This window comes from Microtus pennsylvanicus, chromosome 3, assembly GCF_037038515.1.
Source record: "Microtus pennsylvanicus isolate mMicPen1 chromosome 3, mMicPen1.hap1, whole genome shotgun sequence".
NCBI classification, from domain to species: Eukaryota; Metazoa; Chordata; class Mammalia; order Rodentia; family Cricetidae; genus Microtus; species Microtus pennsylvanicus.
This window is the reverse complement of record NC_134581.1, coordinates 144,474,390-144,501,107: the sequence shown is the minus strand read 5'-3', so window position 1 is coordinate 144,501,107 and position 26,718 is coordinate 144,474,390. Positions and strand designations below refer to the sequence as shown.

Sequence of the window (26,718 nt, the reverse complement as noted above, 5' to 3'; positions counted from 1 at the left end):
GCTTGTCACATTTTTGTAGGTGAATTTTGTGAACTCACAAAAAAATGACATAGAGACTTATTATTAATTTTGAAAGCTCGGCTTATAGCTTAAGCCTATCCCACTGTTTTGCCTGGTGACTTTTTGCCTCTTTTCCATCTTGTACCAGCTCTTTCTTTCTGTGTCCTCTGGCATCTCTCTCATGCCTAGATTCATCTCCTCATCTTCTCTCTCTGCCTGGAAGTCCTGCATAATCTCTTCCTGCCTAGCTGTTGGTCATTCAGCTCTTCATTAAACCAATCAGAGGCACCTTGACAAAGACACATCTTTACAGAGTACAAAAACATTATCCCACAACACCTCTTTCACCTAATGAAGTGAGAGTCATGTGTGTAGGCCTTGCCACATGTGCCTCACTGCGCTGGAATAGAGTCTGAGGAACCACATCGTTCATCGCCGTCCCTGTCTCTGGCTCAGCCTGTCTGCCTCTAGCTTTAGACCCTCTCTGTGATGCCACCACTGTGGCAGGAATACGCTAGTAGAAGACGCAGGAGCCTCGTGGAAAATCATTGAGATAGGGGTTTATATCAGCGAGCTTCCGGGAACTTCATTAGCATGAGTATCATCTCTTAGTCCAAACAGTTCTGAGGCCCCAACAAGACCACTTCGGGCCTCTAAAACTGGTGAATGCTAGGGTAAAAGCATCCCTGTGAGATCGCTGGAGGCTGCACGTGTAGCCTTTTGTGGTGACACCCTTCTCATCCTACAATTAAGTCAAAAGGTCATCCCCACATAAACTCAGGGCTTGAGGAAATCATTCGGGTTTCTCAAAGAATGAGTCTCAGTGGGCACTACTATGGAATGCTCTCCTCTGTTCTTCCTCAGAACTCACACATGAGCAAATATGCCTCAAATTCTAGCATTTGGGAAGCTGAGGCAGGAGGACTGAGAGTGAAAGGCCAGCCTGGGCTGTGCATCAAGACCCTGTCTTACTATGTAGCTTTGGCTGTCCTGGAACTCATTAAGTAGATTAGCTGGTCTTAAACTCATAGAGATCCACCTGCCTCTGCATCCCAAGTGCTGAGATTAAAGGTGTGCACTACTACACCCAGCATTTTTTTAAGATTTATTTTTAAGTGTGTGTGTGTGTGTGTGTTGGTATGCAAATGTGAGTGCATTACCTGCAGAGACCAGAAGTGGGCATCGGGTCAGCCGGAGCTGGAGTTACAGATAGTTGTGAGACGCGGTTGCTGGGACTCAAACTCAGGTCCTCTGGAAGAGCAGTAAGTGCCCGTAACAACTGAGTCCTCTGTCCTGCCTCAGCCCTGACTCTTGTCGTAGAACCACTGCTTCTCCAAGACTTTGTCTGCTCCTCTCTAGTTTTCTATTCTCTCCCAAGGTAGATAATTGTGTTGGCTTCTCTTCCTGGTTACTAATGTCCCACATAAGATCCACGGTCTTAGTTCTAATTGAGAGGGTTCCGTTTGGTTGATACCACTTTCACAAATAGCTGGGAAGATCAGAGCTGCCCTATCACAAAATCCACCTCCCATGGGCACCCACGGGCACCCACAGGCACAAGGAACCCCAAAGCCTTTCTAGAGCTCTGCTTGTAGAAGAGCCCGGGACGAGACATGATAATTTTGCCTTCCTGGACATATCTGACCTCCATTTATTCTTACATAGACATCCTAGGAATCTTTCGTTTAACAACAACAACAACGTTGTTTTAAATAGCATAGTGTTTAGACACAGGACCATCAGTTTGGAAACAGGACCAATTAATTTCTCTTTAAATAGAAAACAGAAGCAGCAGCAGTGGCGTAGCTGTCTTCCCAGTGAACTGGAGTAAACCCTAAACACGTGCTGATTTTGACCTTGGAGTCGAGAGCTGTGGATGTGATATTCAGGCTGTGTGCTTCTAGAAAGGGCTAGGAAGAGAGGAGGCCACACAGCAAGCAATGCTGAGGAAACCTCTTCCTGTTGTCACATAGACCTTAATAATCTGCAGTCCGCTCTTGTTTTTCTCTGGGTGTCCCAAGTGAGCAACCCTGAGGGTGTGTCGTCTGTGCTTCAGACCCAGGGGGGTGATTCCCACCCCGTCAGGCTTGTACAGAGCATGCAGTTCCCAGGAAGTGGATGCACTGCCCCCCAACAAAACCCCAAAGCCCTAATCTTTGCCTTCACCCCACTACTGATGGAGCTCTCTTGTGTAGGACCATTCATTCCTCTTCTTCCCCCTCTGAGGATGTAGGTGCAGTGTTGGCTGCCTGGCCTGTTTAGACACTAGGCAGCTTGACTCTGTCACTGGGATGTAACACAGGTCTAGTTAACCTGGTCGCTGGCGTCAGAGCAAGAAGAGGCAGTCTTTTTTTTTCCTTTAACCCTGCCCATCGGCAGTTAGCTGATATGTCACCTGTTCCAAACAAATACACCTTTGGTGGACAGACACAGCATGTGCCCTTTGGTATCTAGAGTATGACTCAGCTCGCTTTTCAGGCAAAGAGTGGTGGATGGTCTCCTCTCATAAGCAGAACTCAGCCTTTCTCATACAGCCCTCTTGTGAGATTGCTGCTTGGGTGTGGAGCTTTGGTCTGGAGACACACAGAGCACAGCACCTTGGCCTAGATAGACGGGCGTTTGGCCCACATTTTAAACTGATGAGCCTCTTATCTTGCTGTCGGCCGTGAGGATCTCAGTTGTTCAAGTCCAGAGTCAATTGTGCAACACGTTTTAGAGCTTCTTTATGCAGGGAAGTCTAACAGAGCTTGGGGCACAAGTCCAGAGAAGAGCAAGGACAGACGGTTCCATTCTCCCCATACAGATCTGACTCTTCCCCGCATTGCGATCTCACTTACATCCCGTGGAGATGAGAGCATTTGGTGACCAGAGACCATCTCAGTTTGTCACGAAGTTTGACCTTACTGGCAGATAAACAGTTTACTTCATTCATTCATTCATTTTGGTTTTGCAGGGCAGGGTTTCTCTGTGTATCCCTGGCTATCTTGGTACTCACTTTGTAGATAAGGCGGGTTAGGGTTAGGGTCTCATAGGAAATCTACCTGCCTGGGACCCCAAGTGCTGGAATTAAAGGCTTACACCACCATACCCAGCCTGGATAAACAGTTTACAAATGAAGAAATCCACACATCGAACAGACAGATGGGAAAGATTCAGTTTTACTCGCTGTTAAAGAAATGTAAAGATCAGCTTCTTATCTCTCCACTTGGTGAATGTGAGAGACAATTACCTCACGTGGTTTGTGCCGTACATTCCCTGCTCCGAGAGGGACAACCTTTCCTGAGTGCTTGGGGAAAAGCAGAGACATACAGATCCTTTAACAGCCAACAGTTTTATTAAGTGGATTAGGGGCCTGCTAAAGTTCTGTGTGCAAAGGGGCAGCATTGTTTAGTGGTATGTGCAAATAACCAAGATCAAGGTGTGCCTAGGTTGTGGCGAAGGTTAACCCGTGCGGGATGTGCACAAGTGAAGGCTCCAGATCCCCACAGCTGTCCTACAGGGAGCCCATAGGACAGTTACCAGAAAGATTACAGAGTCCAGACTCCAAACTCCGCACCTGCATGGCTCCCCCTTTCGATGTCTACCTCGGATTCGGCTTCTGGTGCCTGATGTTTAGGTTTTGGTTTGTTTGTTTTGTGACTTCCTCTGAAACTCGGTGTCTATACTCCACTCTCCCACATAGAGCTGTGAGAATCCTGATGTGCGGTTCATGCGGCCGTCACTTCAGAGCAGGCTAGCTGTGAGCCACCCTCCTACCAGATAATTCTCTCTACATTCAGAATGTGGGGAGGGTGACAGGCTTCCCGCTTAGTGCAGGCGTCCCTTTGTAGAACCCCATTGTGTAAGAACTCCTAGCGCTTTCTCTTGACTAAGCAGCCAGAGGTGAGTGTCCTATAGTCCTAAGTATTCAGCCAAGCCTCCTGGAGGGCGGGCCCTAAGTGGTTGCTTTAGCTTTGCTCTTGAAGTTAGTGTTGCCCAGGCTCTCTCTTTTTTTCTTTTCACCTATTTAATGGTTCGCTTTTCCTCTTCCTCTACCACCATCCCATTCTGTGGAATGGAAATGGTAGCAGCCTACATATGCTGTCTTAGGTGCCGATGCTCCCCACTTTCCCAACAGAGGAAACTAGAATAACGTGCTGGCCTCGCCCCCAAATCCACAGTTCACTCTCTGAGTCCAGTCCTGTCTTGTGGTGTTACTATATGCAGATTAGCTAGATAAAACAGAAAAGGCTGAAACACAGCCTCAGGGGAGAGGGCACAGAGAAGAAAGCTTGGGCCTGTGTTTGTTGGGTAGGGCCCCTGGCTGGGTGGTCAGTTTCCTGGGCAAGGCTGCAAATCGTGGGCAGTGTGGGAGATTGTGAGAGCATGACCGTCCTTGACAATTAGGAATGAGCTAGCGTTTGACCAGGGAAAAGGGCTGACCTAGAAGGCTCTGGCCATTCCTAAAGCCTGTGCTAGATCTGGACCTATTCCCAAGCCAAAGGACTTCTCCCTCACTTCCTCATTGAAATGTGGTCATTTGGGATTTCTTGTGCAATTAGCAAACCACTGAGACCGCCTTTTTTTGCACCAAGACCGATAGTGTGGGTGGAGCCTTGGAGTGCCCCTGGATTCTTGAGTCCTCCAGATTTATGGAGAGGGATTATTTCCCAACTTCTAAGCAAAACCAGTTTTTAGTTGCTAAAACACAGTTACTATTGTTTTTGACCTATGGCTCAGTAAAGATGGGCAGGGACATGTAAGACATGGCTCAGAATAGGTGCCAGAGGAAAGAATAACTCCGCCATTCAATACTGAGCTCGTCCTCGAAGGTTCTGATCGCTGTCTTCAGCTAGGGGCGGGTGGGTAGCCTGGTCACGGTCAGCGTCACTGTCACAGCGGGAGTTCTCATTCTACCTTTCCCTGTGATAAAGACACTGTGCGTCCCTCGGAGCTGCCTTTCCTGCAGATGTGAACCGGGAATGACCACGTGCTCCTCGGATGGCGCTCTCGCCAGCACTGCAGAAGGCAGTGGAAGGGGTGTTTGATGATCTCTACCTCCAGGCCCCTTTTTGCTTGGGGGATTTTTACATGACCTTGAATATAGGTGTAGAAAAAGGCATAGACTCTAAACAGTTACTTAAATAGAAAGAAATGTGATCTAAAATAAATCTTTGATATTATGTATATTAATTATAATTCTATATACATAATTTTGGTATCTCTTAAAGAAAAAGGAAAATTTCCAACAGTAATGGGATGGATACTTGTTTTGTTTATATAAGGAATTAAATCGTGGCTGAATATTTGATACCGCAGAATTAGAGTTTCGTTGCTATCCTGATTTTATAACCATCAGTGCTAAAAATGCTGCTTCACATCAACGCAGAATATAAAATGGCAAACACGTGCTTAGGGACACTTCAAAAGCTGTTAGAAACTCTCGAAATCCCAATCCAAAATTCATTTAATGGTTTTTTAATGAAATTCAAGTTAACAATCAAATTGCACTTTTTAAAATCAAACATTTTAATACAATGCTGCTCAAAGATACACTAATTAGATACTTACAAGAATGATGGTAGGAAATATGAGGAGTCTTTGTTTTCCATAATTAAATCACTATGTTTCTATAAGAACAAAAAATTTTACTGCAGTTCATGATTACAACGGTCAAATCTGAGCTGAGGTACCAGGCAACACTGGTGTTGCATGAGGCAATGACGTAGGCAGGGCAGTGAGCACACGCGTGTTCAGAGCCAAGGCTGCAGAGAAGTCACTCGGTGCAGCCGGGGTGAAGACTGCCAGAAATACCTCAGATTCATTATGCATTTGATTTTGAGTTTGTTTTCGCCAGTTGCATTAAATCTTTCCTAACCACCATGTATAGTTATGAGACCCCACACAGAGCTGCAACCCACTGTTTGAGAAGCTGGGGGTATTCAGCTTGATGCCGGCTTCTATGCCACGGTAGGAAGTGCTTCCTTTCTCCTCTACTGTCTACAAGTAGGGTTTTCTTTGTGGCCATAGTACTATCAGAATTGCCAATTTCCTAAAGTACAAGGGAGGCAGACAGTAAAAGTTCTTCATACAAGCCAGTTTCTGCAAGAGCCATATTGGTCACTGCAGCCATCCTGAGATATGCCATGGCTGTGAAGGGTGTGAGGAGAAGCAGGAATCCGTGAGGACTAGTGTTACTCCCAGGGCATCTGAGAGCAGCATCTGAGGGCATCTTAAGAACAGCAGCTGATTGGCCTGCACTGAATGATGGGGACATTTAGCAGTTGATTTAATTATAAACTTCTGGCTGGTTCCAGACACCTTTAGGAGTTGACACGGAGACAGAAACTTAAGACTATCTGAAGAAGTGATGACCCCTTTTGCTCAGTCCTTTGAGTGTTTGCCGGCACTTCCTCCAGCTGTTGCCCCAAGATGCTCTCCTGTTGATCCAGTTGTTTTCTGGGCAAGAAAAACAACAGCTCTATCATTGCAGTTGCTGCCATGAGGCCAACAGCACGGACGACAGAGCCCAAAGGATGTAGCAATGTGGTGTTTGTCATGGGTGCCTTCTTCAAATTGATCATCTCATTTTCAGGGCCCAGAGATTGGCAACCCACTTCTTTAGATAAGTTTCCATTTTTCTTATTTTAAAAAAAAATATTAATGGTTCTTTAGACTTGGTTGGTATGATGGTTTTTTAGACTTGGTTGGCTCCCCACTTACTAGGGCTGGCTAACAAATCTCTTCAATTTGTGTGATACTTTATCTTACATGTACCCTCACTTCGAAAAACAAAGCCACAAGGCTGGGTGTGGTGGTGCGTACCTCCTTTAACTCCAGTTCTCAGGAGGCAGAGGCAGATCAAGCTCTATGAGTTCAAGCCAGTCTTATCTACATGGCAAGTTCCAGGCAGCCGGGACTACACAGTGAGACCCTGTCAAGAAGAGCAAACACCAACAAAAACAAAAGCCACTCTCCCCGTGTGCCTGCTCTTCTTGTACAGACACCTTGGTGCATGCGCTAGTTTTCTGTCAGCTTCTTATACACTAGAGTTATCTAGTCTGTTAGCTACTTTTCTCTTGCTCTGCTAAAACACAGAACTGGGGCAACTTATAGGGAAAAAAAAAAACAGTTTGTTTGGGCTTCAGGCTTCAGAGGAATAAGAGTCCATGATGACAATGTAGAGACATAGCAGCAAGATCTGGAAGCTGAGAGCTTACCTCTTGAAGTAAAGGTGGCTGGAGAGGAGGGGAGAGGGCCTGGAAATGGCCTGTGGCTTTTAAATCTCAAAGCTTTCTCCCAGTAACATACTTTCTCCCACAAAGACACACCCCCTAAACCTACCCAAACAGCACCACCAATGGGGGTCAAGTATGCAAGCATTCTCATTCAAGCCTTTACATCTGGGAAGAGGGACCCTCAATTAAGAAAATATCTCCAGCTGGGCGGTGGTGGCGCAGGCCTTTAATCCCAGCACTCGGGAGGCAGAGGCAGGCGGATCTCTGTGAGTTGGAGGCCAGCTTGGTCTACAATATCTCCATGAGATTGGCCTGTAGGCAAGTCTATTGCTGGGCAGTGGTAGCACAGGCCTTTAATCCCAGCACTTAGGAGGCAGAAACAGGTGGGTTCAATGCCAGCCTGGTCTACATAGCAAATTCCACGACAGTCAGGGATGTTACACAGAAACCGTCATTGTGGGGGTCCCAGGCTGCTGTGGTGATGCCGTACCTTGGCAGGTGGTCCTGGGGTGTATAATAGAGCAAACTGAGCACACCACGGGGAGCAAGCCAGTAAGTTTTGCCCCCTGCTTCAGGTCCTTCCTCATCTCCTGAGTGATGCGCCATGACCCCCAAGCTGTAAGATGAAAGAAACAAGCTCTCTGTTCTCCCAAGTTAGTTTTGGTCACTGTTTTGTCACAGCACGAGGAACCTAGTCTAAGACAGTGTGCCTTGTCCCTGCTATATTGGTAACTCTTAACTGCTTCTCCTCAAGACTACTATTTATAAAATGCTTCAGACCAGAAGTGTTTCACACTTTACATTATACCTGGCCAGGGTGGCGCATATATAATCCCAATACCTGGGAGTCAAAAGAAGGATTGCTGGCCAAAGTACAAAGCTACCTGCCTTGGGCTACATGGTGGCTACCAGGCCAGCCAGAGCTACATAGTGAAACCCTGGTCAAAAAAAATTTTCAGAATATTTTGAGTTTTTAAATATTTGCATGTGCACAATTAGGTCTCAGTCATGAAATGAAGTCTCAATATGAAAATTTATGCTTCATATGCCCCTTACGCACATAAATCTAAAGCTAATCTTGTGCATTATTTGTTAGCACACCTGGTTTTAGTTGTGCCCAGTCACGCGAGTTCAGTTATGAAATCTATGGCATCCTCTTGGTACACAAAAAGTTACAGGTTTCCAGTCTATTTAAATTTAAGATTTTTTTTGGTTGGGCATACTAGTTCTGTGTTGAACTTTGGATAGTTCAAAAAGTATCCTGTCCTGAACTTCGGGTAGTTCAAACTTTGGGTAGCACAAATAGCTGTTTCTCGTAAAATTTGTAACTAGTTTTTTTTAAAAAAAAAAAAAAACTTGTATGTGCTCACAGTTTAAACTGTAAATGTTACATAAAAGCCAAGCCTCCCTCCTGAGGTCACAAGCGGGACTCGCGTCCTGAGTGAAGAATACCTTCTGTCTATAGATGCCCACGCTTTGCATCCTCATAAACATTCCTATTCTGTGTGGTAATGCCATCCTGGCATATTGATCATTTTATAAATGTATTGACTAAATAATATTTACTCATATAAGCAGGAAAAATGCTGTTTTTATATTTTAATTAAAAATATTGGGAAGGGACTGGAGAGATGGCTTAGAGGTTAAGGATACTTGCTTTTCTTGCAGAGGATCCAGATCTGGTTCCCGGCACCCACATGACAGCTCACAGCTGGCCTTGACTCCAGTTGTGGGGGATCAGGCACCCCCTCTGGCACCAGACACACGCAGTGGACATGTATTTATACATGCAGGCAAACATTCATACACATAAAATAAAAGTTAATAAAAATATTGGGGACTAGATTGAAGGGTGAAACCCCCCTCAGTGCGCTTTGCTCTCAGTCCTGTTAAATGGAAGCACCGTTTGTCCGTATGATGGACCAGGAATGTCATCCTGAGCTGGGGTGGCTGGTCCCGCAAACATGTGTTGGCGGTTGGTGCCCGATCTGAAGCCCCAGAGAAAACAAGGGAGCGCAAGAGAGGGTTCACCTGTGTCGGCACACCGTTTGCCATCGGATGCCAAGACAAAGCAGGAAGACCTCCAGACGTGGTATTCAAGATTATTAAAACTGATGCAGAGATTTTAAAAATAGAAACATGTAGAGCACTTTCGGAAAACTGGCTCTCTGGTGCCTACTTCCTCAGTTGAAGCTTGATATGGTCCCGCCAGTTGTAGTGGCTGTACAGGGCAGAGGTGGAAGGATCCCAAGATTGATACAAATGCATCCACTCACCTGTGTGGCCTTCTGGCCACTACTGAAAGATGAGTCCAGCTTCAAGGTCTGTTCATACAGCCAAGACTCGCTGTGATATGCATCTCCCCCCCCTTTTCCTACATAAGGTTTGTGGAAGAATGTTGGAAGGAGACTGTTGCAGTGAGACAGAAGGTACTGGGCTGTGTGCTGTTCTGAGAAGCAATACTAGCTTTCAGACGTGGTAGCGTCACCAGAAACACATTTTGTTGAGACTCAGTCCTGTGTTGATTTAAGTCCCATCCCACCTTCTATTTTGAAAAGTTAATAATTGACTTATTTATGTAAAATTACCATAATTTCTACAAGGGGTTCAGCTCCCAAATAAAAATTAAGTTATCTTTTATTTTAAAATTTATTTTTTTTTTACTAAATCATGAGAATTGCATACACGAACAAAATGTTTTGATCAAATTCACCCTTCCCTTAACCCCTCCCAATTATTTTGTTTTTCAGGGACGTGTGACCATCAATCATGAAGAACCCATTTGCACACCTTGCTGAACCCTTGGACCCTGCACAACCAGGAAAGAGATTCTTCAATTTGAAGAAATTGGAAGACTCACGATATGGTGGGTGCATCGCTCTGTGATGGACTTGCTCTGGTGGCAGCTGATTTCATGTTTGCATAGTTGATATGAAGCTAATTTCCCTGGGGGAGGGCGGCTGGAAGAGATCCTAGAAGACAATGGGTGAATGTAGGTGAAACACACAAGCACACACACACTTTTCCAAATAAGCATCTTCCTAGCTTTTCTAGTTCATAGTAGTAATTTTCATATATTTCAAGCTAGAATTTTTATTTTGTAAGTAAAATAGATTTTTTAAAATAAATTATTGGTTATATTCAGTGCCCATGCTACATTGTGTTTATGATGTTTAATTATAAATGGGTCATTTTCTCGTTTCTTGGGAATTAGTCTTAAGAAATATTATTCTATCTATAAAAAATCATATCGCTTGAGACATACCATGAACTGAGAGTCCAGACAGATGGTGAACTGCGGTGACTTAAAGGGAACTTTTTTCTGTTACTGAATTCAAAATGAGCAACCATTTAACATCAATAAATAAAATAATTTTATAATCTAGTCTTTGAGTATTTTTAATTTCCCAGTGTATCTGAAATCCACCCCCGTACATGGTTTTCACCATATGTGCGTTTTAAACTGTCAATCACTGTACCCTCTTTCCCTATTGGAAGAAGAATCCGATGTCTTGTGTCACGTGTATGTACAGATTGGCTTTAAAGGAAGCTGCACAAGAGGTGTCCGGTTTGTTTTTAACATTTTCTGCCTTTACTCCCAGGGCGCCTGCCGTTTTCCATCAGAGTTCTCCTGGAGGCCGCCATTCGGAACTGTGATGAGTTTCTGGTGAAGAAGAACGACATTGAAAACATTCTGAACTGGAATGTCATGCAGCATAAGAACATAGAAGTGCCCTTTAAACCCGCCCGCGTCATCCTGCAGGACTTCACGTGAGCCGTCACTCCCTCTCCCACCCCCACAGGAGTAGATTGCTGTATCTCCAGCACTCCTCCCCCTCGCCTTGAGAGGGCTACCCGGGCCTGAGGCCTGAGTACCCCGCGGTGGGTAGAAGGCAGCATGCAGGAGGGCTTTGTGGCGGGTTCTGTACAGGAGACAGCTGTGCTGTCTGTGAGGAGAGAAAAGCCGCTTCATGAGGCCTGGCTTGTCACCCTCAGCTCGCAGTCTACCACTTCTGGAATTCATGCCACCAGTTATGGCACAGTTGCTCAGACGTAATCATCCCATTTTGCAATGATGTTCTCCCATTCCCTTGGTAGATCCAGTTTCTCTGTGTAGAAGAAAATCAATAGATTTTATACACACACACACACACACACACACACACACACATTTTACGATCATCGGTGTTTAGCCTGCATGTATGTCTGTGTGTGAGTGTTAGAAGCCCTGGACCTGGAGTTACACACAGGTATGAGCTGCCATATGGGTGCTGGGAATTGAATTCCGGAAGAACAGTGCTCTTAACTGCTGAGCCATCTCTCTAGCTCCCAGACTTTTTATTTTAAAGATAATAGAAGAACTGATTCAGTTATTATAAATCTGATTGGAAGCCCATTCTTCTGAATTCTAACTACTACTTTTTTTAAAATCGTGTGTAATCCTTGTAGATGGTACATTGTTACATAAGGGAATTTTCAGGTAGTAGGTAATGTCCACTGAGCATGTTGTCCCCAACCTCCCTCTGCTCCTTTTCTCATCCCTCCCCATCCTCTAGTCCCCTCTGCTCTCCTAAACAGCCGTCCATTTATTCTCATGTGATATGCACGTAGACAACTTTATATCTCCAGAACATTTAGGGACCACCAATGAGAGAGGGCATGTATTTGTCTTTCTGACGGGCATAGTTCACGCCATAGATTATTCCCAGTCACATTCATTTTCCTGCACACGATTTCCTCTTGTTCTTTCGGGCTAAACGGTCCTACTGTGTGTGGTGTGGTGCTGTTCTTATCCACTGCTCTTTCTTAGACACCCAGCTGTGGGCGTAACCCAGCTGCTACAGGGCCGCAGTGGACACTGGAGTGCAGTGTCTCTGTCATGTGTTGGCTTGAAGCCTTTGGATAATCAGTTACCAGGAGGGTATGGCTGGGACATGGCATATGGGACATTTAAAAACTAAGGAGTTTTTAAAGAAATCCCTCTGCTGACTATGACAGTGGATGGACAATTTACATTCCCACCTGCTGTGTCCCTTTCGTCCATGTCCTCAATATATGCTAATATTTTTCTTCACGACTTCTTTTCTGACTGGAGTGAAATGGAATCCCAGTGTAATTTTGATTTGCTTTTCTTTGGCACTCATGAGGAATTACACATTTTTATGTGTTTTTTTGGCCCTTTGTATTTCATCTTTTAAGAACTCTTTGTTTTATTATTCTGTTTATTGATTGGGTTGTTTGATGGTTTAGTTTTTGAGGCATTTGTACTTTCTAGATGTTAGTTCTTTGTCCGCTGTATCACTAGCAAAGATTTTTCTCCTGCTGTGTGAGCTGCCTCTTTACCTAATAAACTATGTTCTTTAGCATGCAGAGGCCTTTTTGGTTAAGGAGGTCTCACTTGTCAACGGTTGGCCTTATTTCCTTCCTGGGTAGACTGGAATCCTACTGGGAAATGTCTTCCCACATTTAAATCTTAAAGTGGTTCCTTCACTTTTCTTCTAACAACTTCAGAGTTCCAGGTCTACCATCTGGAGTTGGTGTTTGTGCACAGTGAGATGTCAGGACCTGGTTTCTTTTTCCTGTAGACAGCCAGTTTCCCCAGCATTGTTTATCTTTTCTCCAGTGTAAAATGGCATTTTCCCAAAAACCAGGGGGCAGCACTTTGTGAATTTATATCTGGGTCCCCATTGTGTTTTATTGAGGTACTTGTCTGTTTGGAGGGCAGGGCTGTCACCGTCGCCCTGCAGCATGACTTGAGATCCAGGATGATGAAAGCTCCAGAATTCATTCTTTGCTCAGTGTGGTGGTTGCTGTTGTCAGCTCGACAGAACCCAGAATCCCCTGGGAGGAGGGGCTCTGAGAATGTCTGTGGTGGATCGTCTTATTCATTTTGATGATGACAGGGAAGACATGTCCTCACTGTGGGTAGGACCATTCCCTTGGCAAGGCATCCCAGACTGTGTGAGTGGACAGCTGTGTGAAAGCTGAGCGCCAGCCAGCGAGTGTCCTTTGCTGCTCCAAGCTCCTGCTTTGACTGCACCGAGGACCATGGGTTACAGTAAGCTCTTTCTCCCCTAGTAAATGGCATTTGTCAGTAACTTACCACAGCGATGAGAAGAGAAGCTAAGACACTGGGGGTTGCTTTGGCAGCCTGGGGTCTTTTGTGCAACAGTGGATTTTCACATATTTTTCTGTTTCTGTGAAGAATAGCATTGGAATTTTGATGAGGATTGCATTGAACATGTAGATGATTTGGTAATGTAGCCACTTTTAGAACACTGATTCTTCTAATCCATCTCCTAGTGTCTTCAGGTTCTTTCTTTGGTGTTTTGATGTTTTCATTATAAAGACTTTTACTTCTTTGATCAGTCTTATTCCAAGGTATATCTGCTCCTTCAAGTTTGGTCCAAAGTTGTAGGGGTGATCTTGGAAGCAGTCAAGGTTCCAGGGTATAAACATCGGCTTCCCCATGGTTTCTTGTGTCAAGTTCATTTACCGGTGAAGTTCTACTCAGTCATACCACTTACCTCCTGTGTGATTTATGCTCCAAGGTATATGCTGAGAAACTTATATTTTCCTAAGTCACCCATCGCTGGCACCTCTGATGAGATGGTCGCTTGTCAGTATTAGCATTGGCAAAACCTGCCAGATCCAGTCGCACACTTACGGCTGTTCCTGCTTGCGTCTGTCTTCCCTTAGGGGTGTGCCAGCTGTGGTTGACTTTGCAGCAATGCGTGATGCTGTGAAGAAGCTGGGGGGAAATCCAGAGAAGATAAACCCTGTCTGTCCCGCTGACCTTGTGATTGATCACTCCATCCAGGTGGATTTCAACAGAAGGTGAGGAAGGCTGGGAGAGTTTCCGCGGTTGTCTTCCTCGTGCAAAATCTCGGAATACACTTTATAAAACTCTGTGTATGTGTTGGGCCGATGATAGCTCAGCAGGTCAGGGTATTTGCTGCCAAGCCTGAGGACCGGAGTTCCATCCTTGGAATCTACATCATTGAAGGAGAGAACCAACTCCCACACTGAGCCCCTGACATACACGAGTCCCATGGCACACACGTGCCCACACTTACCTACATACAGACTAATAAGTGAATGTAAAATAATTTTTAATATGCATACATATATAAGAATATCTATAAAAGTGTTGCCAAAAAGGTTTTTCCAACGATATTGGGAGAAATGGATTGTGTAAACCCTATCATTGCTTGTCTGTTTGCTTTGAATGCGTGGTCTGCATCTAGTAGCTCAACTCCAGAAGAATGATTCAGGACACGCATGTGCACCGTGAGTTTGTCAGCGCAAGTGCTTGTCTGGCTTTAGAGGAGTTGAGGTGTTTTTAATCCACTGCACCGTTAGTCCTCTTTTTTTTTTTTTAAATCACAAGTAACCATTCTGAGTCTGGCTCCCTGGGCCCTGCTCCCTATACCCAGCTTCCTGGGCCTGGCTCCCTGACCTGAGCATAATGCCTACACTAGTTTTGCCCTCCATCTCTTCTGTCTGGGGTAAATCGAGCTGTAACAGCGAGGTGTAGACCAGCCTGCAAGCTTGCAGATGTCATTGCTGTTGGCTTGATTCATCACCAACAGATTGGATGGGTAATATGGGAAGCCTCGCAACTTATACATTTAGTTTCTCTCTCTGACAGGACAGACAGTTTACAGAAGAATCAAGACCTGGAATTTGAAAGAAATAGAGAACGGTTTGAATTCTTAAAGGTATGGGCCAGAGTTCGGTTACACCATTTGGTTTTCCATGTTGTGGGGCTTAATGAGGTGTGCAGATGACCAAGTAAAACTGTCCTCCCTGTATTCTTTTTGATGTTCAATCATAGTGGGGTTCCCAGGCCTTTTGCAATATGCGGATTATTCCTCCTGGCTCAGGAATCATTCACCAGGTGAATTTGGAGTATCTGGCAAGAGTAGTGTTTGATCAGGATGGATGTTATTACCCAGACAGCCTCGTGGGCACAGATTCACACACTACCATGATTGACGGTCTAGGAGTCCTTGGCTGGGGTGAGTCTCCTCTCATGTTGTTGTCATGGATGTTCTTTGGGAGCAATTACCACATTCACCGCACATGTCTGCATGGTCGCAGAGGAGGGCTTCACCGCACGTGTCTGCATGGTTGCAGAGTAGGGGGGTTCAGCACACGTGTCTGCATGGTCACAGAGTGGGGGGTTCACCACACGTGTCTGCATGGTCGCAGACGAGGGCTTCACTGCACGTGTCTGCATGGTTGCAGAGTAGGGGGGTTCAGCACACGTGTCTGCATGGTCACAGAGTGGGGGGTTCACCACACGTGTCTGCATGGTCGCAGACGAGGGCTTCACTGCACGTGTCTGCATGGTTGCAGAGTAGGGGGGTTCAGCACACGTGTCTGCATGGTTGCAGAGTAGGGGGGTTCAGCACACGTGTCTGCATGGTCACAGAGTGGGGGGTTCACCACACGTGTCTGCATGGTCACAGAGGATGGTGGGTGCCTTTGTTTGCTGCTGTGTTTTTCAGTGCCTAGAAAACAAGACCCTTTCTGTTTGGAAAACTAAACTGACTTAAGTTCAAGGACATTTGCATAAGTGAAAATCAGCTAGGTGTTCATTAACAATGGAGCCTCCTAAACCTACTCTCTATTGAGGGTGGCACTGAAGAGATTTTGGTCCAGGTACTGGGGAGGGCACAGTCTATAGAGGGAAATACTGCTCTGTGCCAGATAAGCCGTCTGTGGCTGAGGTGAGGGCTATGAAGCATTGCTCTGCTGTGCCGTTCACTGCAGGTGTAGGTGGCATCGAAGCAGAAGCTGTCATGCTGGGTCAGCCCATCAGCATGGTGCTTCCCCAGGTGATTGGCTACAGGCTGATGGGAAAGCCCCACCCTCTGGTAACGTCCACGGACATCGTGCTCACCATTACCAAGGTAAGGATATGTGTATGTATATGCGTAATATATGATCCACACACAAACACACACGGCCTCCTGGAAAGCCAATGACAAACGGAATAAACTTAATGGAGTCAGTGTGCTCTAGAGAGGCTAGGATGTAATATGTTGATAAATAGCTTATAAAAATAAAATAAGATTAAAAAGAGTTCTTCTGGTTAAGTTTAGATGGCTATCTTCATTCTTCTCCTTAATTTTTAAATTGTGACATAAAGTACTCAGAAATTAAGATCATGGTCATATTCCTGTCACCAAATTTTTCTTTTTTCCTTTTTGCCCCAAGACAGGGTCTCTCTATGTAGCTCTGACTGGCCTAGAACTTACTATATAGACCAGGCTCTCCTCAAACTCACAGAGATCCACCTGCCTCTGCTTCTTGCCTGGCTCCTGGTCACCGAAATTTAAAGAGATAATAATGTCCTGTCAGATTTGTTTCTGAGGCTGTTTTTATGAATTAGAATATATTTATAATTTGTGCATGTCTATAATTAGCATTTATGTATGGTTCAGAAGATCCTATCCCTCCCAGAAGTAATCGTTCTCTTGAGGTTGAAAATTATTCCCACACATATTTTATACTTTTGCTAGTTTTTCCACTTGGATCTTTTTCTCTTGAGTTTTATTCCATTTTTATCTCTGTGTGTGTGAGGCATGGCATGTGTGGCAGACCAAGGAGAACCTTTGGGAGTTGGTTCTATCCTTCCACTTTCCGATTTTATACTTTCTTCTCTTATTAAAAGTTCATTTATTGCGATAGATGTAACTACAACTTAGAAGTTATTATTAGGGCTTTCTCATAAACTCTTGAAAGTATCCTAGGTGTGTGTATGTGCGTGATTCACTTGCTTTAGGAAAAGTACTTTCTCCTGGACTGTGGTGGCCCACACATTGAATCCCAGGACTTGGGAGGCAGAGGCAGGCAGATCTCTGAGTTCAAGACCAGCCTGGTCTACAGAGCAAGCTCAAGGACAGCCAGGACTATACCAAGAAACCCTGTCCGGGGCAGGGGGGGTAGTTTCATGGTCTTTATTCCAAATAATTTTTCCCTGGGTTATATAATGTAGAGGCCCTTTGTATAGACCCCATGCTGAAAAAGCCAAAAGGTTATCTTTGATTCAATCTTTATGGAATTTAGAATTGGATTTATTGAATACCACAGATTATCACAGTAGTTTTCAAAATTATACTAACAGCGCTCACCCCAAAAGTGTGGTAGAATGCAGGTAGCTGAAGGGCTCCCTGTGCCCTTAGCTGTCTGAGGAGCTGGCTTCTTTGTCAAGTTAACTGACCGGTCCTGGAGCCTCAGGCCTAGCTAAAGCATAATGGGGAGACAGGAGATGCGTAGTCTGTGGCATTGGTAGTAGTGAGAACTAGGTGTTCACTGTGTCTTTAGAAAGAAATCCTTTATGTAAATACTGTGATTATATAAGCACTAAACTTATCTAGGATGAAAGAATGTAATCTTTTAATGCCTTCAGTGTTTCAGTCTGACGGTTTGTCATTTAGAATAACGCATCTTGGTGTAATTTTGGCATTCTTTTCCTTTCTTTAGTTTTGGTACACTCTCGGATTCACAGGAGGGTTGTGGAGAGCTAATAGAGTCCCTCCCCTTCTTCCCAATCCCCCATGTCCATGTCACACCGGCCTTCTTAGTGCTGCTACAGCATCCCCCATCCCTGGGGCGTCCCTTTGCCATCCCGGAATCCAGTCCCTTAGAGACATTGCCAAGAGATAGCTTTGTGTTATAGATGTGAACTTTCAACCCTCAGACTTTCATATTGTTTCTGCTGTATAGCACCTCCGGCAAGTTGGGGTTGTGGGCAAATTTGTGGAGTTTTTCGGGCCAGGAGTGGCCCAACTGTCCATCGCTGACCGGGCTACAATTGCCAACATGTGCCCAGAGTACGGTGCGACCGCGGCCTTCTTCCCGGTGGATGAAGTCAGCATTGCGTACCTGCTGCAGACAGGTACGTGAAGGGCTGAAAGCAGAGCCCCTGAGCAGCCAACCCTGCCTTCCACCTTTGCCCGCCCCATGCTCTTGTGTTAGATGTATTTTCCTCTCTGTGGAGACAAAGTATGTTGATGGCTTTAAGGAGGTGTGGAGTGGACCTTGATAGCCAAGAAAAACAACTCTCCCTGGTACCCCGGAACCCAGATGTACATACTGCTCTTCAAACGCTGATTGTTGTATATTGACACAAGAGGCCTTGGTGGTGGTAACTGGAGGGCCTGTCGATAGCAGGCACTGGTATCCACCTACTGTGTCCCCTTTCAGATGTTGATTGGGTAAATTGATGGGTTCCTTGTTTAAATAATGGGAGAGAAAAGTCTAGAAACAGAGCAGTGTAATTAGTAAGTAGCAGAGTCGGAACCAAAGCCTGTGGCCGTTATATCCAGAACAGCAGTGGGTTCAGGGCTGTATTTCTGGCGATAGGGTGCTGAGGATTAAGACTTTAGACTTTGGGTGCAATTTTGGGTTCTTTGTTCTGCCGTGTCCTAGCTGTATTCCTTAGAGAGTTACCTACTAATTTTCCTGCACTAGCATTTCCTCATCAGTAAATGAGAATAATAATAGTACTTGTCCCGTGGGTTCATTAAAGACCAGGGGGTGATGTAATTCATTTGAAGCATTGCACAGTGCCAGGCTCACCAAAGTGCATATGGGCCAGAAGTTAGAGGCGATTGGTAATTATTTTAGCAAAGTAATGGCAAGAGTGAGTGTGGCAAATTGAGGACAGATGCATGGGTGCCCTTGAGCAGGGGGCTCAGGCTGAGGATGCTGTTGAATAAGGGCTGTCACCAAAAAGGTGAAGCACATCCGTAAGGAGAGCCGGAATCTGTTCTGTATACATCACTTGGGTGGGAATAGCAGATGGCGCCCGATAGATAGCAGCCCAGAAGCTGAAGGGGCAGGGGCGTTGGTGACGGCATGGCCTACAGAACCGCAGGTGGACTCTCGCTTTGTAGTCTTTAACCCGGAAACCGTAACGTGTCCTCTGTTTCTGGTGCCCTTTAGGTCGCGAGGAGGACAGAGTAAAGCACATTAAAAAGTATCTGCAGGCTGTAGGCATGTTTCGAGATTTCAGTGACCCCTCCCAAGACCCAGACTTCACTCAGGTACGAGAGCACCTTCCAAACTCTTCTTTCTGAGGCTGCAGTTGTGGTTGTCTGTGTTTCTTCATGGGTGGTACAATTGTGGGAAATTAGTCCCTGGGTTGCCATTGTAAAGGAACAGGTGGTAGGTAGTGGTGAAATGAAAAAGTTAAGGACATAACGTATCAAAATAATTCTAAATGTGACTACTGACCTAAACTTTGTGAGTTGAGTGTTCCCTGCCCCTACTACTACTGGTTGACACTTACGCGTGGTAGACTTTATGAGGTGGCTGCAGCTATTCAAAATCCAAGCCTGTGTCATTGTTACAGTCCTGGAAAGACGTGAAGACATGAGCCGTCAGTAGTAGACAGTAGCCGTCTGTTTACCCCGTGGTTTGCTTTATTTTCTAGGGGTACAAACTGAATCAGTGTTTTCATAAGCAGCCAGGCTTTAGAGAGTAAACCAGTCTTGGGGTCCCTGTTTTCAGGCACCATCAAAGTGGAAGTACTCATTGAGTTGACAGCGTATCTTCCGCAGTCATGGCTTGTGGCTTCATCCCTCAGTAGAAAGCCAATCTCAGCCTAAAAGCCATGTGTTAGCTACTCTACAGAGCAGCAAGTAGAAGACAGCAGACAGCCGGTGTCTACCCCGTCCCTCTAAAGCAGCAAAGAGTCCTGCCAGTACGATGCTACTCCCGTGCCCATCTTAATATTGAGTTAATTTTTTTTAAAATATTTGTTTATTTATTTATTTATTATGTATACAATATTCTATCTGTGTGTATGTCTACAGGCCAGAAGAGGGCACCAGACCTCATTACAGATGGTTGTGAGCCACCATGTGGTTGCTGGGAATTGAACTCAGGACCTTTGGAAGAGCAGGCGATGCTCTTAACCACTGAGCCATCTCTCCAGCCCCCTGAGTTAATTTTTAACGTGATGAAAGGATCACTGACTTCCCTGGTTTAGAACGTGGCAACCTGTTCAACTGTTTATTTTGGGATGTTCTAAGGTCTCTGGTGTGGTTGTGCTGTTTCTTTATGGATGCTGTTATTGCTTTTGGTTTGGGTAAACAGGTTGTGGAGTTAGATTTGAAAACAGTTGTGCCTTGCTGCAGTGGACCGAAAAGACCCCAGGACAAAGTTGCTGTGTCTGACATGAAAAAGGACTTTGAAAGCTGCCTCGGAGCCAAGGTAGGGCCTGATCTCTACCCTGCACCTTTGTGCCCAGGCTTCCACCCCCTGTTATAATGCTTCCTGGACCCTGGTGTCAAGGACATTTCTTCTCCTTCCTAAACCCCTTCATGAGGCCCCCATGAACTATGGGCCCAGCAACTTCCCTGCAGCACGTGCCTGTCTATAAATGCAACCCCTGTTCGTGCATATATCCTTTTCCTGAACCTCCTGCAGTGTTGGTCGCCCTGATTGCACAGGCTCTCTAAGTCCCCGGACTTTTATGCATGCCTCTCCGCGTGTGCATGTCTCTGCTTCCTCCCTGCCATCCTCTTCTGCCCGATCCTTTAAGTTCTATCAGATACTGTGCTCTGTAACATGGCCCCCAGCATCTCCTAGCAGGAAGTCCTCTTCCTCGCACTTCAACTCCACGGCACTCTTTGGGTATGTGCCAAGGCTGATGCTCAGATTTTCACAGACTGCCTCCCGAATGAGAGGCTGACATGGAGTTTATCCATGAGGCCTCGGCTATACCAGATGTGTAGCTGTATCTTACATGACTGATCAGATTAGTTGAAAGTGATATTAAGACAAGTTACCTTTCTCCAAATCTCTATGAGATCAGAATCCACAGACTCAGTCAGGCCACAACCACTATAGTATATACTTTGCAGGCTAACTTTGAACTGTTAATCGAAAGAAATAAATGTTTACATTTTCTGTTTTATTTCAACATTTACTCATAAAAGCATTTGTTCCGTTAATAATTGGCACTTAAAATTACTATCACACTTCTTCCAAAGTGAGGAATTTTGATCACACATATTTTTTCTTCTTTGTGTGTGTCCTGTTTTCTTTCTTCTTGCATATAATATTTTCAACCTTCTCTTCCCACAGCAAGGATTTAAAGGTTTTCAGGTTGCTCCAGACCGTCACAATGACCAGAAGACATTCATCTACAATAACAGTGAATTCACTCTTACTCATGGCTCTGTGGTCATTGCTGCCATCACTAGCTGCACAAACACCAGCAATCCATCCGTGATGTTAGGAGCAGGTGAGTGTATCTGCTTCCATCCACCTGGTCTCCTGGATGGGGGAAGAAGAATTTTCATTTTACAGATGTACGGAGAGATTGACCCAGAACGTTTCTACACAGCCAAAAGCATCCAAAGCAAAGTATTTAAGTAATATTCATAGCGTATGACAGCCTGTCCTTCGGTAATTAACACAGAAAATACGTAGAGGAGAGTAGAGGAAGCTGATTTCTGCCAGCACCTGGAATCCGGTCCCACCTGAAAAAGAACAGAAAGAGAACCTCTTGTCCCCACACAGACTTTGCCCCTGTAAGCCACTGTCTTGGTGCATAGGCAGTTGCTGCTGGACCAGGGCCCAGATTCCCTGGCTGATGAAGCTCGGCGTGGTAGCTGTTGTGCAATGCCGTGAGGTGGTTAATAGTTACATGGGAAGTTCAATGTTGTAGGATTCTTAATTCCAATGTTTCATCACTGTCGAGAACTTCCCTTGGGTCCAGTGACCAGGGTCAGTAGTTCTTTCCTCGTGGGCCTATAAGGAAACCTTTTTAGAGTTCATCTTTGCCATCTGAACTTTCCCTACTTATCTGGAACAAACCTTTCTTCAGGGAGCGCCACCACCTGCCCGTGGCCTTTGTATCCTTGTTCCCTCCCCTCCTTGCCTCATATCTCCCCCTCAGTTGTCATGCTTCCTGACTCAGGGCATGAGCGAATCCACTATGGTCCTAACCAGTGCCCAGGGCCACTGATCTTCTGCAGATGTGCTGTAGCTGCCTGTGGTCCAGATGTGCTGTAGCTGCCTGTGCTCCAGATGTGCTGTAGCTGCCTGTGGTCCAGATGTGCTGTAGCTGTCTGTGCTCCAGATGTGCTGTAGCTGGCTGTGGTCCAGATGTGCTGTAGCTGCCTGTGGTCCAGATGTGCTGTAGCTGTCTGTGCTCCAGATGTGCTGTAGCTGGCTGTGGTCCAGATGTGCTGTAGCTGTCTGTGCTCCAGATGTGCTGTAGCTGCCTGTGGTCCAGATGTGCTGTAGCTGTCTGTGCTCCAGATGTGCTGTAGCTGGCTGTGGTCCAGATGTGCTGTAGCTGCCTGTGGTCCAGATGTGCTGTAGCTGCCTGTGGTCCAGATGTACTGTAGCTGCCTGTGGTCCAGATGTACTGTAGCTGCCTGTGCTCCAGATGTGCTGTAGCTGGCTGTGGTCCAGATGTACTGTAGCTGCCTGTGCTCCAGATGTGCTGTAGCTGCCTGTGGTCCAGATGTACTGTAGCTGCCTGTGGTCCAGATGTACTGTAGCTGCCTGTGCTCCAGATGTGCTGTAGCTGCCTGTGGTCCAGATGTACTGTAGCTGCCTGTGGTCCAGATGTGCTGTGGCTGGCTGTGCTCCAGATGTGCTGTAACTGCCTGTGTTTCTTTCCAGTCAGATACACAACTCTTGTATCTCAGAAAAGGCCCTAACAGTCATGATTTTCATCTAAATCCAAACAGATAATTTTAGAGAATTTTCCCTCCCAGAATTAAAAACTCACAGGATATCACTAAGTGGTATTGGATTCATTTATTTGTTTGCTTGGTTGGTTTGGGTTTTGGGAACTTGCTCTGTAAGTCCAGGCTGGTCCAAATGCTGGAACTAAAGATGTGAGCCACCACACCAAGCTGAGGTTCATCTATTAGGAAGAACAAACGCCCACCTGCCCCTTGCTTCATTTCCGTGACTCATTTGGGCTTGCTGCATACATGAATTGGCTCTGGGTAGTGCGCTTTCGATATGTCAGTCAAGAGACATAGCTGGGAAAACCCAGGCCTTTTCCTAAAGTAAACGCTCACCGTGCTGTCTCTTCACCATCTGTAGGACTGCTAGCGAAGAAAGCTGTGGAGGCGGGACTGAATGTGAAGCCCTACGTCAAAACTAGCCTGTCTCCTGGAAGTGGCGTGGTCACCTACTACCTTCGAGAGAGTGGAGTCATGCCTTATCTGTCCCAGTTAGGGTGAGGGAGAGGGGTTTTTGTTGGTTGGTTGGTTGGTTGTTTCATTAATGCCTTCGCCATTGTCCTGGTCCCCTGGCACCTGTGCCCTTGTGTAGCAGGCTGTCGCCGATCCTGTGCACTTTCACGGCATTTTATCATGTGGCAGACAGACTTAAACCCTGGCTTTCCGGTTGCAGGGGGCCCCTGGGATGGTTGCACTAGTTGTTCCTTTTGCAAGTGACCCCTATTCCTTGTGGCAATCCCTCCTTTCCCCAGAAGAGGGCGCCTGTCCTCGCCTAATAGTGAATGTGCAACTGAGTCTGCCTTGGCCTGGGAATAATTACATTCTAGTCCTTGAGGCAAATGCGTGATTAGTCACCACAGCAGTTTCTCCAGTTACCGTGTTATTTCCTAGTTTCCATAACATCCGTTTCCTCCATGTGTCTCATAAAATTCCAAAGTCTTTGGGAATGCACGATAGGAGATGGAGATATTAAAAGGCACATCGAGTTTCAGCTTTTAAATATTCTAGATCATTCGGGTCCTTATGTTACAAGTTTAAGAATGTGGGTGGCATCCTTCTTAGGAAGGGAAACTCTTCGGAATGGCCCTGTCCCAAACTCACTCCACTGCCCCTACTTTATGTCCCCTGGCCTCTGGGAAGTGTTCCTGCACGGGGGCTCACCGAGACAGCCTTTTCCTGTGCTGTGTTTTACACCTAGGTTTGACGTGGTGGGCTATGGCTGCATGACCTGCATTGGCAACAGCGGACCCCTTCCTGAGCCTGTGGTGGAGGCCATCACTCAGGTAATGTCAGGAGCCCGCGTTCTGTGACCTCTAGTTTGGGTTTCCATAACACTCGGCAGATTCTGGAAGCTGTGAGACGGTCAGTGCTTGGAACCAGGATGTGGTAACAGGAGTGTGAGCTTAGAACTAAGTCAGTGCTCGGAACTAGGGTGTGGTAACAGGAGTGTGAGCTTAGAACTAAGTCAGTGCTCGGAACCATGGTGTGGTAACAGGAGAGTGCGCTTAGAACTAAGTCAGTGCTCGGAACCAGGGCGTGGTAACGGGAGAAACCACGAGCTGTGTGACACCGGGCAGGTAAATGGGCTGGTGTGAGCCTTGGTCTCCACAGCTGTGAACTGGAGGTAACAGTGCCTGACTCTGAGGATTGCCACGGGAAATAGAAGTGCTGGCGCCCAGGCGAGGGTCCAGTGCATGCTAGCTTTGACTGCAAAGGGTCCTAAAATTGTGTTTTATGGGTCATTTGAAACTTGGTTCAGAATCGGACAATGAATGCAAACTGTATCGTGCTGGCTTGGTTTCTGTTGCCATAGACCTGTAAGCCCGAAGAGTACTCTTGGGTCTGTCACTGCGGCTTCCCTCAGCTCTCAGCTTCTGGTCTTTCTGGGTGGTCTCTCCTGGTCTTACTCTAGCAGCAAAAGCTATGATGTCATATGCTGACCTATCTGGTATCTTCCCAAGACCAGGAATCACTGACCACTACTCTCTGATTTGACCTGGAGCATCTCCCCTGGGATGCTGCTCTCTTCCCTCCTCCCTGTAGCAGGAGACGGAAGGGAAGGATGTCTGAAGGGTTTGTCCACATGACACGGAAACTGGTCAGATACGAGCAGTCTGGGCAGCGCCTTCTTTGTGAACTGAGGACTGTTGATAACCATGAACTCTTGCCTCACCAGGGAGACCTCGTAGCTGTTGGAGTGCTTTCTGGGAACAGGAACTTTGAAGGCCGAGTCCACCCTAACACCCGGGCCAACTACTTAGCGTCTCCCCCATTAGTAATAGCGTACGCAATCGCAGGGACCATCAGGATTGACTTTGAGAAAGAGCCTTTGGGTAAGATTTTGGTTTTGTAACTATCTGTCTTCTTCCTGTGAATTCAAAAATATGACTAGAAGGAAATTGCTGCTTTGGTTAATACAAAATGAAATGCAGAATCCTGAGAGGTGGACATGGTGGCACATGTCTTTAATCCCAAAGCTTCGAAGGCAGAGACAGATAGATCTCTAGAGCTGAACTCCTGGATAGCCAGAGCTACACAGTAAGACCCTGTCTCTACAAACAAAGACTCTAGAGAGTGTTAATCCCACCGATGGAGAATAAGACCATTATGGCAATTTAAAGCCAAATTTGAAGCAAGCTTTAATTGAATACTAGCCAGGTGGATGGGCTCTGGCCAGACACATCTCTGGTTTCTCAGAAAAAAGTGGGCCCAAAGCCAGGCAATGGTGACACACGCCTTTAATACCATCACTTGGGAGGCAGAGGCAGGCGGATCACAGTGAGTTCATGGCCAGCCTGGTCTACAGAATGAGTTCCAGAACAGCCAGGGCTACACAGAGAAACCCTGTCTTAAAGGAAAAAAAAAAAGGCCCTAAGTCACGGTTTCCAGTGACTTAAGTAGTATTTTCCATCAGGCCCAATTAGAGGCATTTTTGTTTCATAGCTCTCTAAGTCATAGTAAGTAAAACTTAAAATATAATTTTGGCTCTCATAAGGGGAGACAGAGAAGTCCTTTAACTGTTCTTCAGTGTACACCCAAAACACAAAGGGAAGAAACAAGATTCTTTGGGGGCAGTAGGTGGCAAAAGGACATAAGGTCCAAACATATTAGCAATTTGTCGTTCTGGAGTTTTCTGAGGTCACCTCCCTTTGCCCCCTTCCAGACTCCTGAGATGGGCTTCACTTTACTGTACACCCTGTAGGAACACGGTCCAGGTCAGATTCTGTCTCAGCTGAAAGTTCTGTTTGTCTGCATCCCCTGGGCTTTCCCCTTAATGCCTTCCTCACTCCAACCCAAGGAGATTGGATAGTGTGCAGGGCACCCCTTAGATCTGCTTTGAAGAAATTGGACTCTAACTATCCTGCTGACCCTCATTGGTCTTGGATCCTACATTAACAGTTATGCCTACTCCCTAAAATGTGCTTGACCCTCAGTCAGTGTTCCTGATTTTTTGCGGACATGAGCACAGGGTGGCAGCTGGGTCACCCAGTACACATTCAGGTGACACGGTCAGACGAAAGCACCACTCTGCCTTCTTGTCCGTAAGTAAGTAAGTAAGTAAGCAAATGCCCCTCTCATCGCTAGTTAGTGCCAGTTCTTCACTTTTTATGTACTTTTTGTGATAACTTTGCTCTTTCAGATGGGCCCGGAGCATAATACTGACTAGTGTCCAATGTTCTATACACAAGAAGCCTGTGATATCCCTGGCATTGACCCAGGCTTCATTCGGTTAGGAATCAGTGTGCTGTTGGCTCTGAGTCCTCAGGGACCTT

The 26,718-nt window shown here is 46.0% G+C and overlaps 1 protein-coding gene across 1 annotated transcript in view; it reads left to right on the top strand.

Moving 5' to 3' along the window:
• Aco1 (aconitase 1) overlaps positions 1–26,718 on the top strand; it is a 47,452-nt gene that overhangs the window by 9,625 nt on the left and 11,109 nt on the right. The window contains exons 2-14 of the mRNA XM_075967519.1: positions 9,968–10,083; positions 10,820–10,988; positions 13,917–14,054; positions 14,869–14,938; positions 15,055–15,238; positions 15,996–16,135; positions 17,955–18,126; positions 19,176–19,276; positions 20,331–20,447; positions 21,324–21,483; positions 23,307–23,442; positions 24,144–24,228; positions 25,122–25,278. Of these exons, the coding sequence (XP_075823634.1) occupies positions 9,987–10,083; positions 10,820–10,988; positions 13,917–14,054; positions 14,869–14,938; positions 15,055–15,238; positions 15,996–16,135; positions 17,955–18,126; positions 19,176–19,276; positions 20,331–20,447; positions 21,324–21,483; positions 23,307–23,442; positions 24,144–24,228; positions 25,122–25,278 (1,726 nt within the window). The 5' untranslated portion in view covers positions 9,968–9,986. The remainder of the gene's footprint in view (positions 1–9,967; positions 10,084–10,819; positions 10,989–13,916; positions 14,055–14,868; positions 14,939–15,054; positions 15,239–15,995; positions 16,136–17,954; positions 18,127–19,175; positions 19,277–20,330; positions 20,448–21,323; positions 21,484–23,306; positions 23,443–24,143; positions 24,229–25,121; positions 25,279–26,718) is intronic.